At 37.2% G+C, this 19,449-nt stretch overlaps 3 protein-coding genes across 3 annotated transcripts in view; all 3 read left to right on the forward strand.

Moving 5' to 3' along the window:
* The window catches only part of LOC146468850 (CUB domain-containing protein 2-like), a 92,291-nt gene extending 88,599 nt beyond the window's left edge, over positions 1-3,692 (forward strand). The window contains exon 11 of the mRNA XM_085123896.1: positions 2,622-3,692. Coding sequence (XP_084980022.1) covers positions 2,622-2,776 — 155 coding nt within the window. The 3' untranslated portion in view covers positions 2,777-3,692. The remainder of the gene's footprint in view (positions 1-2,621) is intronic.
* Positions 3,693-8,884: 5,192 nt separating this feature from the next.
* The window catches only part of LOC146468854 (uncharacterized), a 156,985-nt gene continuing 146,420 nt past the window's right edge, over positions 8,885-19,449 (forward strand). The window contains exon 1 of the mRNA XM_085124086.1: positions 8,885-10,275. Within this exon, the coding sequence (XP_084980212.1) occupies positions 8,885-9,958 (1,074 nt within the window). The 3' untranslated portion in view covers positions 9,959-10,275. The remainder of the gene's footprint in view (positions 10,276-19,449) is intronic.
* The window catches only part of LOC146468855 (uncharacterized), a 208,312-nt gene continuing 202,548 nt past the window's right edge, over positions 13,686-19,449 (forward strand). The window contains exon 1 of the mRNA XM_085123888.1: positions 13,686-13,753. Within this exon, the coding sequence (XP_084980014.1) occupies positions 13,743-13,753 (11 nt within the window). The 5' untranslated portion in view covers positions 13,686-13,742. The remainder of the gene's footprint in view (positions 13,754-19,449) is intronic.

Genomic DNA, 19,449 nt, shown 5'->3' on the forward strand with positions numbered 1-19,449 from the left:
GTAAGCAATTGAAACGTCGCGATCTACAACTTGGGTGACTACATCGTGAAACAAACCATTATTTAATTTATTACAATGTATTGCTGTGACAAATGATCCAGTTCAAGATCAATGATCGATGTGTGCTGAAGTAGCTAGCAACCTTAACAGCAGGTTTCTTTTTGCACCTTGCCTCGAAGAAAGAACCGGTGGATGAGGAACCAAAAGACGATAACGCGCCGCTGTTCGGGAAAATGAGCAAGCGCTCACCCCACCCCCGCCCCACCCCTATTTTTAATTTACTTTTAGGAAATTTGTAATTCCTTTGGCATTGACCTCTCAGCTGTAACAATTCGATGGAATAAGCCATACATCGACAAACTGCATTCTCTTTGTCAAGGATGCGCATGTCAGCAGTGAGGAGTGATTTTTTTTGGCTGATAACATTACTTTGTCCCATCGTCAAGAGAACAGTCAGGGATGAGACCGTAGTGACTTTTGCACGAAGGCGAAAACTAAGGCGTTAATACTTAGTGGTACTAACAAGAAAAGTGTTCCCTAGGTTTCACCTCATTAAAATGCAGAGTATCATACCTTGGCAAGGCTTGCTTTGTGGCTCAGTCCTTTTGCTGTGTATAGATGATAAAAACATTCGACTATAAATCATTGGTCCTGTCCACACTTTGGTAAAGATTTCATTGTTTTTAATTTGTTTTTCGTTTTCAGCATGTCAGGACAAACGTTTCCCGTGTGTTTTTCACCCAAAATAGTCAAACCTAACGTCACGTGAATTAAAAAAAGCGTGACATTTTATTGCGTGACTTACGCCATAAACAGAGTCGTATTAATCCACGAGCGCTTTCGCTTCAAGTAAATCCTGCGAACGGATCTCGAAACGACAGCTCGAAACAAAGAAAATCGTTTCCAAATTCAAAGAAAATCAAACTCATCTCCATTTTAAACGATCTTCAAGTCGAAAAGAAGTGGTCCGATGGTAAGTCATTTGAGTTTATTGTCTCTCCATCGCAATATATAAGCGATGATAATTTATCTTGTTGACTTCACACGTCAAGATCGCTATATGATAATGAAAGGATACAAACACAACCAAATATCTTGTTAAGACAATGCCTTATTGCAGTTAGCGAAACATGAACTTTCACAGGTGGTTTAAAGCCGAATGCCGAGGTAAACTACATGAAATTTCAATAGTTTCTCTTAGTTTGGTTGCAGTCATGTACAGTTTGTTTACACGTTGATATTGCGATTTTCGTGATTTTGAGACCGCTAATGCTCGGCGCTGGTAAAAAGCCCGAAGCTACTTTTTTAACCTGGTTTTAGAGCGATACTTCCTCAATCTATAATTCTAAATTTGAAGGGTTTTAGTCTTTTACCGGATCGCGAAATTTTCTATTAGAAAAGTGCGCCAAATTCAGAATTTGGAGGGAGCGAATTTTTGAGATTTTTTGTGGCTCCTCGTGACCAGGAAAATTCATCCACTGAAGTATTTTTGGACTCAGATACTTAATAAACACTTCAAAAGCAAATTTTCATGAAGAAAACTGGGTCTTCTTTGATGCGAATTGAACAGAACGAAGTTTACGAGAAGGTGTGAACCATGTTTATTTCAGGTGTTTTTCAAACCACGAGGGGCCGTCACTGTTTTTTCTATTTTTTCCGGTTTAAAAAATATATTTCAGGAAAAAAATCCCACCACGTTTTTAAAACTAGTATGGAGTATCTCTGGACGGAATATGCAGAGTTTTGATTTTTTCATCATGTGCCACTTTTTTATGATTTCGCTCGGTCTTAGTAGACATTCCCTCTTAAATGTCCCACGGAACGAGCATTGAGTCAAGTGAACATTCGCGTACCTCACCCACTGATGCTTACTTCTTTCAAATGGATAAATATTTTTTTCTCTTTCATGACATAAAGGGGGTGGATTGGTTGCTTACTCGCGGGAAAGCACTCCACTGAGGGTTGTTTTCTAATCGAGAAAATCGTTATTTTGGGAAATTCTAATAATCGTTAAAATCGCACTGCAACAGTAAAGTATTTTTCGTAGAAAGACACCTTAACAGTGATCAGTTTAATCGGCCACCAAGCCTTTAAGGTAGGGGGACCGTGTGTCTGCCTTAAGAGCATCGGTTTCGTTCACTGATGTAGGGGACACGCTGTTAACCGCGGAGGAAACATTAATACCATTTATACAAATGTAAAACCGTCATTAGCTCTGCAAAGTGAAATAATTATGCCACTTGAAATCTGGAATTACGTCATGTTTTCCAAACGGCAACCGACTTGAATAAGAGAGCTCTCATTTGTCCACATTAGAAGACCTCACAAGAGCGTCTGAACTAACCAAGTGAAACTAATTCAAGTTCAGGGAACTACATTTACAGTTAGTCAAAAAAAAAAAATTTGCTGCTACATGATGTTTTAGAAGAAGGTATGATGAAAGTTGCTGGTTTTCCTTTCGATATTGGCAATGTTAGTAAAGTTTGAAACCAGAAGACGTCCTCCTATCCAGGCTAAATAGAAGAAATTTTGTCATCGATAATCCTGGATAAGAGCATCTGATCCAATTCTACATAAGTCGATCCCAGACGTTAACGCAAAGCTAACTTTTAATCTTTCAGATTGCGGGAATCAGTGCTCTGTCCGTGGGAAGATAAGATACAACCGAGTTGAGAACGACTATACATGCATAAATACAACATTGACGGCTGACCTCCTGCAATGCCTTCCAACAACTGCCACAAAGCTGTACGATTTTCCTTTTCTTGTCGAATGACTGTCTCCTTAGAGGATTTTAACAATTGAATTCCATTTAATGATAGGGCCTACTTTTAAAACTGCACATACGTTCTGCACATCTGGAGATACACGAGTTTGCTATGGGTGGTACCTACTAATAACGGGATATATTTGCAAAGGAAGCAGAACTTAGCAAGTGCTTTTTGTATCCAACAAAAAAAATTGGGGTAACCATGCTTTTTCCATAGATAAAAAAGCTTCAATTTTGAACAAAACGCCATACATTGCTTTGTATTTTTTTTTTTTCAAAATAATTGTTGCTTCATTATCTCTCTAAAAGAAAAAATAGTGCGCGGTTACCCCCAAATTTCTTTTCAGATTTCAATAGCCCTTGCTAAGATCTGCTTTTCCCGCATAGTCATAAACCGCGTAAAAATACTTCTTTATTAGTAGACACCTTCCTGAAAATGAATCTATCTTTAATTCTCCTGAGAGAGTATTATAAGCCCATCAATAAATTTTAGGACGAAAGGTTTTTTTAATGCCAGCCTTGATTAACAAATTGCCTCTTTTTAAAAAAAATATCTAACTTTTATCTTCAATGATGACACCATTGACATAAAATGACTTCTTATAATTTTTGGAACCCCGTTTTATATGTACAATTTTGGCTTAATTTTGAACAGAATTTTACGCGAGACAGGGATCAAGGATTTACCCATGAGAACATTCCGTCATATGACAGGCCTTAATTATCTGTAAGTAGGTGGGGAAATGGGATCGCATGAAATATATTGTAGCTGAGTTTAATCGTTTGTCTCAAGATTGAGTCACATAGATGTGGATCGCGACGTTTCGACCACTATACCGCTGGTCCTCAGCAGGGGATGGTGTTGACTGATTGCGTAACAGTATAAGTATATTCTGTTGGGCAATCAATCGACACCATTGAAAAGTTGATTGGCGGAAAAGTGCAAGCATCATTTTACTAAGAACTAATATGGCTTTTACCCTTCTTTCAGCTTAAAGGTGAAAGCGTGCAAACCTTTTGAAGCCGTTAAGAAATGACTTTAAGGAAAAATCTGCTGAATCTGCTGAGGTTGCATTGACCAGGTCGGCCTTGCTGTAACCACATCGAGTCAATCTGATCTGTTTGAGATTGCACAATGTCACACTACGCTATTGATCTCATCAATTTGCAAAGGTCGCCTATATCCGTTTGATTTAAGTAATCGTACATAATACTCTATACAATTCAAAATTTTGCACCTTTCGATCCAAACTTGTGCTAAACTGAGCTACACAAATAAACTTCACTCACATTGTGCGGTGTTTCATTCGATAGTATTTAACGTTTGGAGTCGGTGCCGCTGATGCTCCAAACAAAAAAGGAGTGGAAAAGTAAGCATGAAAGAAAGCAAGCAAGCAAGAAAACATGGGGGTTATTCCATGGGCTACCTTGGTGCTTCCTATCAGTACAACATGTAAATCAAGTATATGATGACAAAAAACACATTTATTCAATAGGTCTTATCAAGCGTTCATTGTATACGGGTACTTATCCGGGGAAAAGTTTTCAGTCTTTTTTTTTTTTAACAACAAGTGTCTTAGCACCATTTTACTATTGTCTACCCTAATCATGTTATGCCATGATGTTTAAAAGCATAGCGGAGCAACGCCAATAGCCGTCGCTTCCTTAAGATGTTGGTAAGGTGTATTTCGATAGTCATGAAAAGTAAGATGAAAACATTTGCCATCAAATGCAATGTAACAACTACCATGGCCTCCACATCACCTAATATGCATGGTGTTTACACCATTCGCTTGGATACATTAAGTTTTTAGTAAAGCATTTGAACAGACCAAAATGCATTAGCATATACAAAAAATGTCCTTAACAGGCCACACAACTATTTACGAGCAAGGGAGAAAACATTTAAGTGTTGTTCTCGTTAAGAGCCCCCTTGGAGCCACAAAACTGCTTTGATTTTGCTTTCCAAATCGAAAACTGTTCAAATTTTATTGGGATTCCACAACGAATAATTGTGTTGCAAAATTGCAGTAAGTAAAACCCACAAACCACAAAAAAGCTACACTATAAGCAGTTGTATTTTTTTTTTCGAAAATAATGGAGCATATTATGCCAGGACACAAAACAACGCACTCTTTAAGAAGCGAGCGACGACGCTGCAAGAAACGCGGAAGGAAACCCTCCTAAGGTCCCTCCACTGTTACTCACACCTTTCAGTTTTCTCCGTTGCCACTCAAATATCACTCGACATTTCCGCATGGTACACGTTATTACCTCTTTTTAAAACTAATGCTTTGTATAAGGTAATATAATCAAAGGTAAGCAGACGAAAACGGAAAGTTGTGTTATCCTCACCGAAGCTTCGTATTTAATATTTTTTCTCGATCTCTTGAATGAAACGTGGATCGGCGGCTGTTACAATTGTATGAGATCAAATAGCGTAGCTTGACTTCGTGCGGAAAACGTTTGCTTTAAACAAAGCCGAACCGGTCAAAGTTTGGGAGATTGAGCATATTTCCTTGAAGTCCTCCATAACGAAACTGCTAAGGGTTATTTGGACAAAGATCCCTGTGTACAGGTTATTCATACATATTTACGTGCCTTGTGTACGTGTAAATGTGACAAAATGCCCTGAATTAGCCTCAAGCAGTTTAAGGCCTGGGTTTGAAGGGTGTTCAGAAATTATGAATGATCCCCTATATCTTCGGTTTGTCTGCCTAGAACAGGATGAAATTTTCCCTGAATATTAAACTTGATGTTTTCTTTTGCCTTAACGTATAATTTTGATCACGTGACACATCACGTGACCAAAAAATGGGAATTTCGTAAATCGGCGATATGGCGGCGAATTTTCTTTATAAAGATAACTGAATTAGTGTTTCCGAAGCAGATTTTGAATATTTAACTTTCTACGTTTGGAATGACTGTCCTTAAGTTTTTAAATTGGAGAAATTAACGATCAAAGGTTGAATTGTGGACTAAAAAATGACCTTTGCCCTGATAATTTTTTTCTGGAGAACAATGGACGATCATTCCAAACGTGAAGCGATGGAGATATTTCATCTTTATTAGAAATGCGTTTTTGTTTGATGTTATCTCTTAAAACCGTCGCCTACCTGTCAAATCTTTGCTTTTTTTCACAAAAATGATCACGTGACATGTCACGTGATCTATAGCACTACTTATTATGCTTAGAAATTTTCAGAATGATGAGATCTTTTTATCTACCAAATTTCAGTTCAGTGTCATTGAATTTGTTAAAGTTATCTAGAATAAACCATTTTTCCTCTTAAAAGCCCTTGACCCAGGCCTTAAACTGTCTGCTTCAGGCTAAAAATAACGAATAAAAAAAAGAAAACAATCAGACACTCCCAGGCCGCCATCTTAACATTTTACCCTCCCTTCACCATACTGATATTTTTTGTACTGTCCCTTTTCAACTTTTATTATTTCCATAAATACAACAATGAAAATACGATGTTAATTTTTGATATTGCTTATTATAAATTCGACCATTTATAAATGTTGAGTAGCTCTTGCCAACTATCAATGTAACTTTCATCAAGTTCTAAACAACTAAAATCGAAAAAAAAAATATAATGTTATTTTGATCTTGATCACAGGTCAGAAAAAAAGTGAAACTTGAAATTTGACTTTAAAGTTTATTTTTTCTGAAAATTGAAAATTAAAAGTCAAGATTTGTATTTGGAACACCAACAGACAGCTGATACCCACGTAAGAGCACCCCAGGTTGCTAATGGACTAACTTGGTGTCCGTCTATCAATCATTAACTACAAATTCTAATTTTAAAACTCCACCAAAATCTTCAATATTTCTCCTAATTTTAGCAACCCTTCTAGAAAAACTATCTGCTCCAAAATATACCCAAAAATTTCACAAAACACCCCACAACATAGATTCATGGGATTCATGAGTTTTTTGATTGCTTGAGACGTGATAAGATATTTTCATTAAAGCCATGTCAAGTGCGGAAAAACGCCGTTTAGATTAAGCGCCCCCCCCCCCCCCCCCTTAATTACATTTTGCTGTCTCAAAATTCTCAAAAGGCAAAGTCAACAAAAAAGCGGGAAGGGGTGGGATAAAAGGTAACGGGAGGAAGTAGATAAAGACTACCTCACCCCACATATCATTATGTCATTATGACGTCAGTATAATATTTTCTTGTTATTCTCTCTCGTGGTCACTCGTGGTCACTCGTGTTCACTCGTAGCCACTCGAGGTCACTCGTGGTTATTCGTGGTCCTTTGTGGCAAGAGAGGATGAAGATAAGAGAGGTAATCCCCCATATAGGCCCTATTTTCATCGTAATCCCTCTGAAGTTATTTTTAGATCTCCCGCGAGATCCAGTGTCCCAAGAGGGTTAGGTGATAGCCAATCATATATCCTGAATTTTATCCACGTTGACAGCTGAGCCGATTCCCACGCAATGCTACGCGTCTTTCGCGAATTGATCTAAAAACAAAATGTCGGAACATGCATACAGAAAGCGTTGCCTGCATATGTTTTGTGGACGAATGCGAGTTTAAAGTGGTTGTATTTGGACAACGCAGATTGGAAAAGAATCGCTCCGGTATGATTTCTTTTAGAGCCCAGCGGTGCGGAAATAATAAAAGAATATTACAATACAATTAGCTGGCGAAATTGAAAGCCGTGATTGAACAGACAAATGCAAACATCTCAACCCAGGCACGAATTTCGATATTTTTATCGCAGTGAGTACAAAATCCCTACAGTCATTGAAATCTACGTTTTATTTACTTTCTAATCACGTATGTAGTTTATGAGATTCGTTGGAAGAAACGCGATAACAAATCTCTTTTTTCATGCAAGAGTATTACATTTAGCTGTCGAAACAATGAAAACGGCGATTGAACAGACGAGTATAAACATCACAATCTCCAGCAAGAATTTTGATATTTTTATCTCAGTGAGTTCAAAATCCCTTTGGTCATTGAAATCTACATTCCATTAGCTTTCTAATTACGCATGTAGTCAAGAGATTCGTTCGAAGAAACGCGAGAAGCAAATCTTTTTTCATGCAAGAGTGTTACATTTTAATAGCTGTCGAAACATTGAAAGCCGCGATTGAACAGACGAGTATAAACATCACAACCTCCAGCAAGAATTTTAATATTTTTATCGCAGTGAGTACAAAATTCCTTCAGTCATTGAAATCTACGTTCTATTTACTTTTAAATCACGTATGTAGTTAAGAGATTTGTTGGAAGGAACGAGAGAAATAAATCTTTTTTCATGCGAGAGTGTTACATTTAGCTGTCAAAACCGCGATTGAACAGACGAGTATAAACATCTCAACCTCGGCACGAATTTTGATATTTTTATCCCACTGAGTTCAAATCCCTTTGGTCATTGAAATCTACATTCCATTAGCTTTCTAATCACGCATGTAGCCAAGAGATTCTTTAAAAGAAAGGCGAGAAACAAATCTTAGCTTTTTTTTTTTTGCAAGAGTGTTACATTATATTTGAATTGAAGCTGCGATTGAACAGACGAGTATAAACATCACAACCTCGGCACGAATTTTGATATTTTTATCTCACTGAGTTCAAATCCCTTTGGTCATTGAAATCTACATTCCATTAGCTTTCTAATCACGCATGTAGCCAACAGATTCTTTAAAAGAAAGGCGAGAAACAAATCTTAGCTTTTTCATGCAAGAGTGTTACATTACATTTGAATTAAAGCCGCGATTCAACAGACGAGTATAAAGATCACAACTGCGGCACGAAAATTTTGATATTTTTGTCACAGTGAGTTTAAAATCTCTTCGGACATTAAAATCTACATTCTATAAGCTTTCAAATCACATGTATTTCTTAGGGCTTCGTTGGAAGTTACGCGAGAAACAATTTCTCTTATGGAAGTGTATGATTGTGATTAGCCCTTGTGCAATTGAAAACGGTGAAAGACACGTAACGCGCGAGGTAGCATTATCCGCGAGAAAATCGATACCTTCTAAAAATAACTTCAGAGGGATTACGATGGGGATAGGGCCTATATGGGGGATTACCTCTCTTACCTTCATCCTCTCTTGACCATACATATGGTGGCGCTTCATAGACGACATCTTCATGATATGGACACACTCTCTCGACGACCTCCAAACCTTCACTACTTATCTCAATAACATTCATCCCACTATTAAATTCACATCCAATTATTCTCTCACATCTATACCCTTTCTGGACGTCAGTGTGTCTCTCTATAAAGGCACTATCACTACCGACCTTTACACTAAGCCTACTGACAAACATCAATACTTGTTACAATCTTCATGTCATCCTAGACACACTAAGAGAGCCATTCCATTCAGCTTAGCTCTCAGACTTCGACGTATTTGTTCTTCTGACGAGACTTTTAAACTCCGAACAAACGAACTCAGAACCTATCTCAACAAACGGGGATACAATCTTTCATTCCTCAACCAAGAAATAGGACGTGTTAACGGCATCCCACGTTCCGACGCTATAGCTACGAAAGACACCTCCGACACCAACCAACCTATAAGAGTACCCCTTGTCGTCACATACAATCCAGCCCTTCGTTCTGTATCATCCATTATTCACAAACACTTCAACATCCTATCTTCATCTCCCCGCTGCGCAAACGTTTTCAAAGCCACACCTCTTGTTGCCTTCCGACGGACCAACAACCTGAGTGATTTACTTGTTAGCGCCAAACTACGAAATCCCACACAAAACAACCTACCCCATGGATCTTTTCGATGTGGGGACAACTGTTTAACTTGCAACTACATAACAGACGGACGTACCAGCTACACATTTCATTCTACCGGCGAAACTAGACATATTACTCATCATATAGACTGTAACTCTAAAAACGTTATTTACATGGTACACTGCAACCGCTGCCACAAACAATACATAGGAGAAACAAAACGACGACTTAAAGACCGTTTTAACGAACACCGTAGACCAGTCGACAAACAAACAAACAGTTCCAAACCCACCACAGTTTCAGAACATTTTCTTTCTAACGACCATAACGCTTCTGACATGCTACTAATTCCCCTCGAACTCATCAAATCTAATCGTGACAGTGTACGCAAAGCTAGAGAGGCATATCTCATCGACAGAGGTCAAACTATTGAACCCTTAGGTCTTAATAGGAGAGATGAGACATGAACATTTTTCCCGTCTTTCATCTTCCTAAGTTATGTAATTAACTCATTGTTACGTATTTTGTTTTTGTCTACCACGTTGTAACGTTAGCTTATACCTATTTACCAGTTGTATTTTCAAATTTCAAATTGTAACGTTTTTGTTTATGTAACTTTAGCCTTTTTTCAGGTATCTATTGTAACTGCTTAAATTGTAACGTATCTTGCCACAGGGTCAGTCTCAAACATACCCTGAAGAAGAAAGGCCGTGCCTTTCGAAATATTGGAAAATATACTTCCCTGACCGTGAAATCAGCCTTGCTCTTTTTTTAGATTATCTGGGTACTAGGCTGGTGATATAAAAACTTTTACAGTATTCTGAGTCACGGTATAATAACCCCGGCTAAAAATTCCCACGCGGCCATTTAAGTTGGCTAAATATAAATTTGGTGCACGCCTCAAAACATTCTAGTTATACTCGACGCACATTTCTTCGTCACCACCGGTGGTTTACTAAGGGGGTGTTTACATGATACCCGCGCGACTTTCATTCCGGTACGAGTTCTCTCCAGTTCCCTCTTGTGGCTCTATATTCGTTTACATGATACCAGCACAAAATCTTGTACCAGAGCGAGTTCAGGTGCGAGTTACCACGTGCGAGTTCACCCCGGTTACTGTACCGGGGCGAGATTTTCATTCCGCTACGAAAACTCGTTCCGGTGTCATGTAAACGCAGTACGGCTGTTCGCTCCAGCATGAAATCACTCTCCTGGGAGTCTAGAGCGGGTAGCGCATGCGTAGTCTTCGATATCCAATCCAATATGGCGTCACCTGGGCGTCACAATCACGTCGATGGAAATAAAGTGTCCATTCATGTAAACACCGTATAAAAATAACAATGTCATACCGGTATGAAACTCCCACCGGGGCGAGTTTTCACATGTAAACACCCCCTAACAAAAGCCTTTTCATGCTAGAAGCATGAAACTTGCCTTAGTTTGTTATGAGAAGTTCCTTTAATACATGTTTTGCACTCAATTATTCTTTTTCTGAAAAATGTTTTTCGCATAAGCAAACCGGGATGAAGAGGGCTGGGGAAGTATAGAGAAGGCGGGAATAATACTTTACAGTCGAAAAAGCGTGAAGACATAGAGGAGAAAAAGTCAACAAAAGGGGAGGGGGGTTGGAATAAAAAGTAATGAAATGCGGTAAACTTAGTCATCCCCCGCCTCCCCTTCTTACCATCCACTCTCTCCCCTGTCCCTGGGAAATGTCTAAAGTATCAAATTTACCTATTTAGGTGTCCGAAAACGGTCCATTTGCGGTTAAATAGTGGCTGTTTGATAAAAATGACGTCATTATAACGTCAGTATAATATTTTCTTGTTATTCTCACTCGTGGTCATTCGTGGTCACTCGTGGTCACTCGTGGTCACTCGTGGTTATTCGTGATCATTCGTGGTCACTCGTGGTCACTCGTGTGTACTTTTAGACACGATCGTTATGGATTGCGCTTATTTTATATTAGCCAAAATTCCGGTCTTTTATTAAAAAAATCATTTCAGCTTTGCTAAAAATATTCGTTCAGAAAGATATAAACAGAAAAAAAAAAGGATGGTAAACTTCTGGGTTGGAATAAATATATTCCTTTCCACAGCTGCTACAGAGTGATCCGAAACTGACTTCCGGGATGGTGCGAAAATTCTTTTTTTAACCTTGACGATAAGCTGGGCAGATAGTAATTTCCAATGAATTTGTCGCCTTTTGAAAACACGTATTCTTGCCGAAATCAATTCTACTTCTAGTTCAACTAGAAGTGGCTAACGTATCTTGCGTAAAATGTGCTGCGTTGACATTTTTTTTGTTAATATTTTTTTGGGGGAAAAAGAACACATCTAATTGCGAGAAGAAATTATAGTTATATAGTTATTGTTACCCCAAAAATCGTTTTAAATTAAAATTTTTATGTAATGAAAGGAAGTGAAAGGGAACGTTATAAGTAAATAACACTAAAGAGAAAGAGAAAAAGAAAAGTAAAAAAAATTAAAATTGAATAAAAAGATAAGATACTTGAAATTGATAAAGGGTCAAATCTATTACATGCAGTATCAAGACTGAAAATTCAAATATTAAATCCTATTTCGATTTCCATATTTATGAAAGGAAAAAGACACCCGTTTTGGAAAGGGAGCGTAAAACCTGTAATGCCAGGTAGCGTCTGATTGTTGACTGTAAATTCAAATTTTTATAGCCTTAAGGAGAGAAAGGTCTAACCTTCCAGAACTCAGTGATGCTTGCTTAAAAGCCTGAAGAAACTTCCAAGAAAAATGTTGTATCTCCTGAACGTTGATTGGTTTGGTTTTGTTTTAAGCACAGGCAGTCAGTACGAACTGTTAAAGGTCTCACGCTATTTGAACTCAGACTTTTGTAAAGACCGCTGATCTTCGTTTGATTTTCGCCACGGGGGAAATACTCCATATATTCAGAATGTTTCTGATACAAACCTGTGTTATAATGAGCTGGACAAGAAAACTTTACTTATATTGTGCGGCGTTATGTGATTTTATGGGGTTGATGTTTTTTAGTTTATCCCGCTGATGCTCCAAACAAACGAGGAGAAGATAAGCAAGCGAGTATAAAGAAAACATGGGCGACGCATGGGATATATTGTGGGATTCCTAAAAAATCAACATTGTTATCAATGCGACAATTGATTAATAAATGATTTTTTTTAGCACCAACTTTCCGTGCGAATACATTCGTCTTCCGTATTCACATTACGTGTATGATGACAATTAACCGACACTATTTCAATGTAGGTACAATAAATGCCATTAAGCGCTTATTATAAGCGGGTACTTGTCCCTGGAAAAGTCCGTTTTTTTCGTGAATCAGGCGATACCCTGGCACCAAATATGGCCCGAGCATAAGCTGAAAACAGCTTCTTGTTTAATAATTTAATTTCTGTCATTAAAATGCCTAATATTTTGGAGCTTCTGTTGGGTTTTCTGGGGTGCTTTTTTCATACTTATAACAACATTTTCAGGCACATACGTTTCCACTTGGCCCTATTATATCTCATAATGCCATTTTCCCAACTTATTATCTTCTTCTTATTTGTAGAACGTAAGTGACGAGCGAAATTTGAACTGCCCGTGTATAAGTTAATGGTTGGGAGAAGGGTGGTTTTTCTGCCTTTGAACTGTGGCTGGTGTAATCGCAAGTTGATTAAAAAATAAAAAACAAAAGAAATAAAATCAAAACAAGCAAACAGACAAAAAAAACAAACTAATAAGAACAACAACAAAAGGAACAATGTATACGCACCAGCACCAGATATCATTCGCGACCCTATTATCAAGTCGGATAAACCAAGGCTGGCACTACATTTGTCGGTATTCTTCGCTCCAGGGTTAACTTCATGCCATTTTTAAATGTTTCCACGCAGTCAGCAAAGGTCTTTACAGGGGTTCAAGAGGAATAAGCAAAAGGGAAATTAGTGTCCCAAAGTCCAGACATATAGTTTATGAAAACAACAGTTTACCACTTAGAGTTGAAATTATTGTCAGCTGCATCGGCTTCTACCAAGAGATAGTATTAAAGTTTCTTTCAAAAGTGCTTCATCCCATCCCCCTAAATTGCAATAACGAGACTAACTAGTAATATGTTTTCGTTAATATTCATGACATGTCTTACCCTTCCGATTTTCTTTCTCCCATAAAATAAACTTTCTTTTCGTTTTCGATCAGGGACCTCAGCAACAATCAAATTCAACGTCTACCGAAAGAGATATTTTCACACCAACCAAGGATGTGGACTTTGTAAGTGTGAGAAACTTCTTTTTCTTTTGTTCCTTGTTTTTTCCTAATAGTCATTTAACCAGGTGAGCTGCGTAGAATCTAGCACTCTTACTCCCCACTCTGGTCCCATTTTTTTCTGGGCCACTTACAACTCCATACATTTTTGTGCCAAATCTTTTTAGGTCACTTTGCATGACCTATATAAAACAATGGTGAGTTTATAAAAATGGTAGGAAGATGGTATGATAAGTTATCGGCGCAAGTGGATTGAATTGAACATGGTGTGAATACCTGGACTGGAACGCACATGCAATGCCTAATATCATAGTTAAATGCTTGATACCACACCACGAAATTAAGGTGCATCCACAGTAAAGCATTGCGCATTGTTAAAGTTAATTAATTTATGCTTCATTATCGCGCGCCTTTGGCGCACGCACGCTGAAAACATGATGTGTTTATTAAAGGTAAGTCCAGTTAACTAAATTGTTATTTTCTTCTAATCTATCTTTTAATTTACCTCGGTATTTTAACTTAGCTATTATCCTTTTTATGTTTATATTTTGTTAGAAAAATAATTGACGAAAGAAAAATGAGCATACCCGGGAAATCGAGCTTGCCCACGATTTGTGGACTTAAAATAGTGTTTTGGGTCAATACCGATTAATATTATAGTTCCCTGCCAAAAAGATTATCTTATGCCTCATACATTCTATGGGTAATTTTTTTGTCAACTCTGTTTTGCCTATATGCGTTCTGCTACCACACAACCTGACAAGGAGTGATCAAATAGACTCGTTTTCAAAAGGAAATAGAGGAATCAAATATTACCTTCATTTTAAGGGAATCACCTTAAGAGTAAAATAGATCACTTGGCAAGGCTGCATCGCAAGTTTTAGCACCCAAAAAGGAATGAAATGAAGAAAAAGAAGCAGAAGATATATTCACCATTCGATATATACGCACGATTCTCATAACTGCTGAAAAAAAAACCCTCATTTTGCAAAGGATTCTGTTGCGTACGACATTTCCTTCAACACAGCCTTGTTAGTGTAACTTTCGTTTGTATCTCTGGGTATGAGATAATGTTTTCTTAATCACATTGTATACTTGACTTATAATTATCAAACACATGACAAAATCTTGGATTCCATTTACTTATTGAAATAAACATCTGTTGTTTTCCGAGAAACTTGAAAATTATTTGACTCTCTAGGCAAAGAAATGGCGTAACATTAATATATAATAATATCTAATAGAGGCATTGTGTGTATGCAATGTTTTATCAACGATGTTTCGATTAACAATATAATAACCAATGGACACCTGAACGGTTAGTCACTAACTACCGAAGTGGCTGACGGACCTTGCACAAAATGAGCTGTCGTTTATTATTTTTTCTTTGACAGCCCAATGGGGAAAAACAGCACATCTAATTGCGAGAAGAAATTGTTATTATTGTTACTGGAAAAAAAGTCGGTTAAAGTGTAAAATTTTGTATAATGAAAAGAACTGAGAGGAGACATTTTAAATAAATAAAGATAAAAATAAAAATAAAAAATAAAATGAGAAACGAAAAAATGGGAATTGAAAAATTATAAGACTTACTCGACATTTGTAAAGGGTTAAATCTATCAGATCCTATATCAAGACTGAAAATTAAAAAAAAAGTCGTGATTCGATTTCCGTATTTATGAAAGGGGAAAAAACATCGGTATTGGAAAGGGAGGGTCAAAGCTGAAGTGTCTGGGAGTGCTTGATTGTTTCATTATCTTAATAGCCTAAAGGCAAGAAAGGTCCAACCTTCTAGAACTCAGTTTTTTCTTGCCAAAAAGCCTGGAATAACCTCTAAGAAAAATGCTGAATCTCCTGAACGTTGATTGGTTCTGCTTTGTTTTAACCACAGGTGGTAAGTACGAACTGTTAAAGGTTAAACTCTATTTGATCTCATACTTTTGTAACGACCGCTGAATTTTGTTTGATTTTAACCATGTGGGAAATACTCCATAAATTCAATTCAATTCAATTCATTTTTTTTGCCATTAACCAAATAATACAATATAAATACATTAAAGATGATACACAATATTCCTACCACTACTACAATGTTCCTACTAAACTATTTGCAAGATCAAATGTGTAAAAGGCTAGGAAGCCTATATAAAGGCCGGGGGCTTTCAGACTGTTTCGGATACAAGCCTGTGTTATAATGAGCTAGACAAAAAAAAGATCACTAAAATAATGCGGTGTTGTGTGATTTTATGGGGGTGATGTTTTTAGTTCATCCCGCGGATGCTCCAAACAAAAGAGGAGAAGATAAGCAAGCGAGTATAAAAAAAGCATGGGCGATGCATGGGATACATCGTGGGCTTCTTAAAAAATCAACATTGTTATCAATGTGACAATTGATTAATAAATGAACTTTTTTTAGCACCATCTCTCCGTGCGCATACATTCGTCTTCCGTATTCACATTATTATTATATGATGACAATTAAAAGATACTATTCCAATATAAGTACAATGGATGCCATGAACCGCTTATTATATGCGGGTACTTGTCCTTGTAAAAACTCGTTTTTTTCTGGAATCTGGCGACACCCTGGCACCACTTTCCTATCGACCAACCTAACGAATTCTTTCCCTTTAAAAAGGGAGAGCACAGGAACACCAATTGTCGTCGCTTCTAAAGAGTTTTAGTGGTAAGGTGTATTTCGAGAGTTATTTAAAATTAAATTAAAATATTCCCTATTAATTTCGTGGTAACAACTAACATGGCCTTCACCGCATCACCTAATATGTATGGCGCTCATATCATTTGCTTGGAGACGGGAGAAAAGATTCGTTCAAGATGAATACTCCTTATCAGAAAGTTCGAGGAAAGCTTGCTATAGTGAATGTAATGTGTGATGTTAGATACTAGTTTAACTGAAAACAAAACTGAAAACTCAAAATTCAAATATTTAATTTGGATACTTCGCAATCGATTTCAAACGATTTTTTAACAAGAAAGAGATTAAATAAATTTTTCACTACTATAAAAAATACAAGTAATAAACAACATGAAACAGGGAAACCCAAGGGTTCTTCGGCAAAATGCCTGCTCAAAATTTTGATCACCGGAAAACTAAAACCTTTTCTTTCCGGGGGGGGGGGGGGGGGGATATGCTGTTTAGAATGTGAAAAAAAAGCAGGTTGAATTTTCGTAAAGCCAACAACAGCTAGTAAATAGAGGGAATAAGATTCTGTTTCCTAAAACTTTTTTCAGCTTAAATTTTTAGCCATAGCATCCGGGCAAACAAGACTGTATTGGCTTATACAACTATGTCATTAACAATAATTATAAGAGCCAAACAAGCCACAAAACGATCTTCGAATACAGGGGCCCACATTGAGTGTTTCTGCTTTTAAAAATGTTATCGTAAGATGCCGCTCATAAAACCGCTTGTGTTGTCCAAAGCAAAAACTGTTCATATTTTATTAGGATTCCACAAAGAAAAATGGTGACGTAAAAAGAAAAATTCACAAACCACAAAAAGCAAGACTACAAGCAGTTGCATTTTTCCTCAAAGATAGGGTAGCGTGATATGAGAGGATGAACTAAAAAAAGGATGGCGCAATCTAAAAATAGCAGGCGACGAAGCTGCAAGAAACGATTACGGAAGCCCTCTATCAGGCTCCATCCTTGTAATTCAGAATTTTATGTTCTGTCCCTTGCCACTCGAGGGTCACGTTATTACGAAGTTCCGCATTGCATATGTTACTACTTCTTTAGAAAACTTACGCTGTAGGGGTAACCTTTCAAATGTGGTAATTTGGTGAAATAGAAAAAGTAATCAGACAAAAAACCTCAATTTGTGTTACCCTCGCCGAATCTTCTTTTTTAATTAAAATAGGGCTAAATCAAACGGAGAGTAGCGACCGTTACAAATGAATGAACTCAAATAGCGTAGTGCTTTTATTTATTTACCTCTGCTTTTCACTTTCATTTCCGTTTTTTTTGCCTAACTATGATCAATATGACTGTTGCTTTGCCATTGATTTTGGTCCCATGTGTATACCTTGTTCTTATTACTTAACTGAGAAAGCCCATTCTTTATAAGCCCGGTGGCCTCCCTTTGGCTTTCTCGCCATTAGTGTTTCAATAATAATACATAACTTTTTGCATTTGTACAATTTATTGCAAAAACAATAAACTGAAACTGAAGCGTGACGTCGTGCGACCTTTAACAATTGAAATTCACTGGAGTTTGTTACAACAAAGCCGAACCGATCAAGGTTTAGGAGATTCAGCTTATTACTTTGAAGTCCTTCCATAACAAAACTCGACGCCAAAGAAAATGAGACGCTTTGTAGCAATCATAAGTGAATTGCACCAGGTTCGCCGCCTTTCCGCTTCAGGCAGCGTAAAGCTTAGAATAACATGAGACACTCTCACGCGGCCATTTTAATTTTTGCCAAGTCAAGTCTCGCCATTTTACTCTTCTCTTTCCCAAATCGATTTATTTTATCCGTTTGAATAAGTTAATTTCATTATTACGAAAACCAAAATAAGATTTTGACGCAAAGGACGCCATTTTGGGGAAGGGAGGAGAAGGGGTGCGAAAGTGCTTTTCAATTTTATTTTTTATTATTTTTTTATTTATTTATATATATATTTTTTTTGATGCCTTCCATTGGAATTGCTGGGTCGGAGTTTCTTTTTCCGCAAAGCTACCGTTTCTGGCTTCGACAACAAAAAAATGTTCTTGATAGAAAAGGTGAAACTATCATGTTTAAATATACAATACTCATGATGTATTGTTTGATGATTTTAAGGCTAAAACTGTAAATTTAAGTGTTCCAATTTCTTTCTCCATGGGAAATTGTCAGAGAACAAAATTTTAGAGCTGCCTAAGGAGATATTTGCAAATCTGACGCGGTTGACATATTTGTAAGTTGTTGGATATAATTTTGTTTGCGCATAAGACCAGTAAAGTTTTCACAGTCATGTTAGTTGATTAAAACATAGTGAATATACTGGGGCTGTACCACAGCAGAACTTTCCGTCAGCTGTGAGAATTGTATGGTGATTTGTAGGAGAGCTTGGATCATGAGTTAGGCGGAAAACTAATGAGTGGTCATTACTGCAAAGCTATATTTCTTTTAATCAATTTTGTTTGTGAGGCTGATGTGTTTTGGCAACACAATGCCTCAGATTATGGTAATGCGTTATACCGAAAGTAATACAATAATAAGTTGTCTCTCATATATTAATGAAGACCGAAGAACTCGCTCGGAGGCTGATAATTATCATACTTTAAATATACCATGCGGTTTGTTCAAAAATCATCTTAAAAACAATTTCAAGTACAATATTCAGTCTGACTTGTTAATGTTTACGGTAATTCATTCCATCTAATTTTGACTGGTTAAGATCTCAGAAATTTCATTGTGAATGTTATTTAAAAACACAATAAAAGTTTCGTGCTTTTCGAGGTTTTTGAAACATTCTTAAAATTCAATTGATTGCGGATCGTAGAAGGCTGCTTGCTAGAGAACATGGCAAAAATATTGCGTTCATTCACGTCATATTCTCATTTACTAATTAGACTCTTTGCAATCCCTTTTTTTTTTCTTTCCTTGTGTGCTTGTTGAGATAGCCCATTTCGATCGAAACTGCCGCAATGCAAGTTTTTAATAGCGAGCGCAACCTGGGAGCCCTCGTCAGTTTCTTTA

Source organism: Pavona decussata, unplaced genomic scaffold, assembly GCF_977016875.1.
Source record: "Pavona decussata unplaced genomic scaffold, jaPavDecu1.1 SCAFFOLD_128, whole genome shotgun sequence".
In the NCBI taxonomy this organism is placed as follows: domain Eukaryota; kingdom Metazoa; phylum Cnidaria; class Anthozoa; order Scleractinia; family Agariciidae; genus Pavona; species Pavona decussata.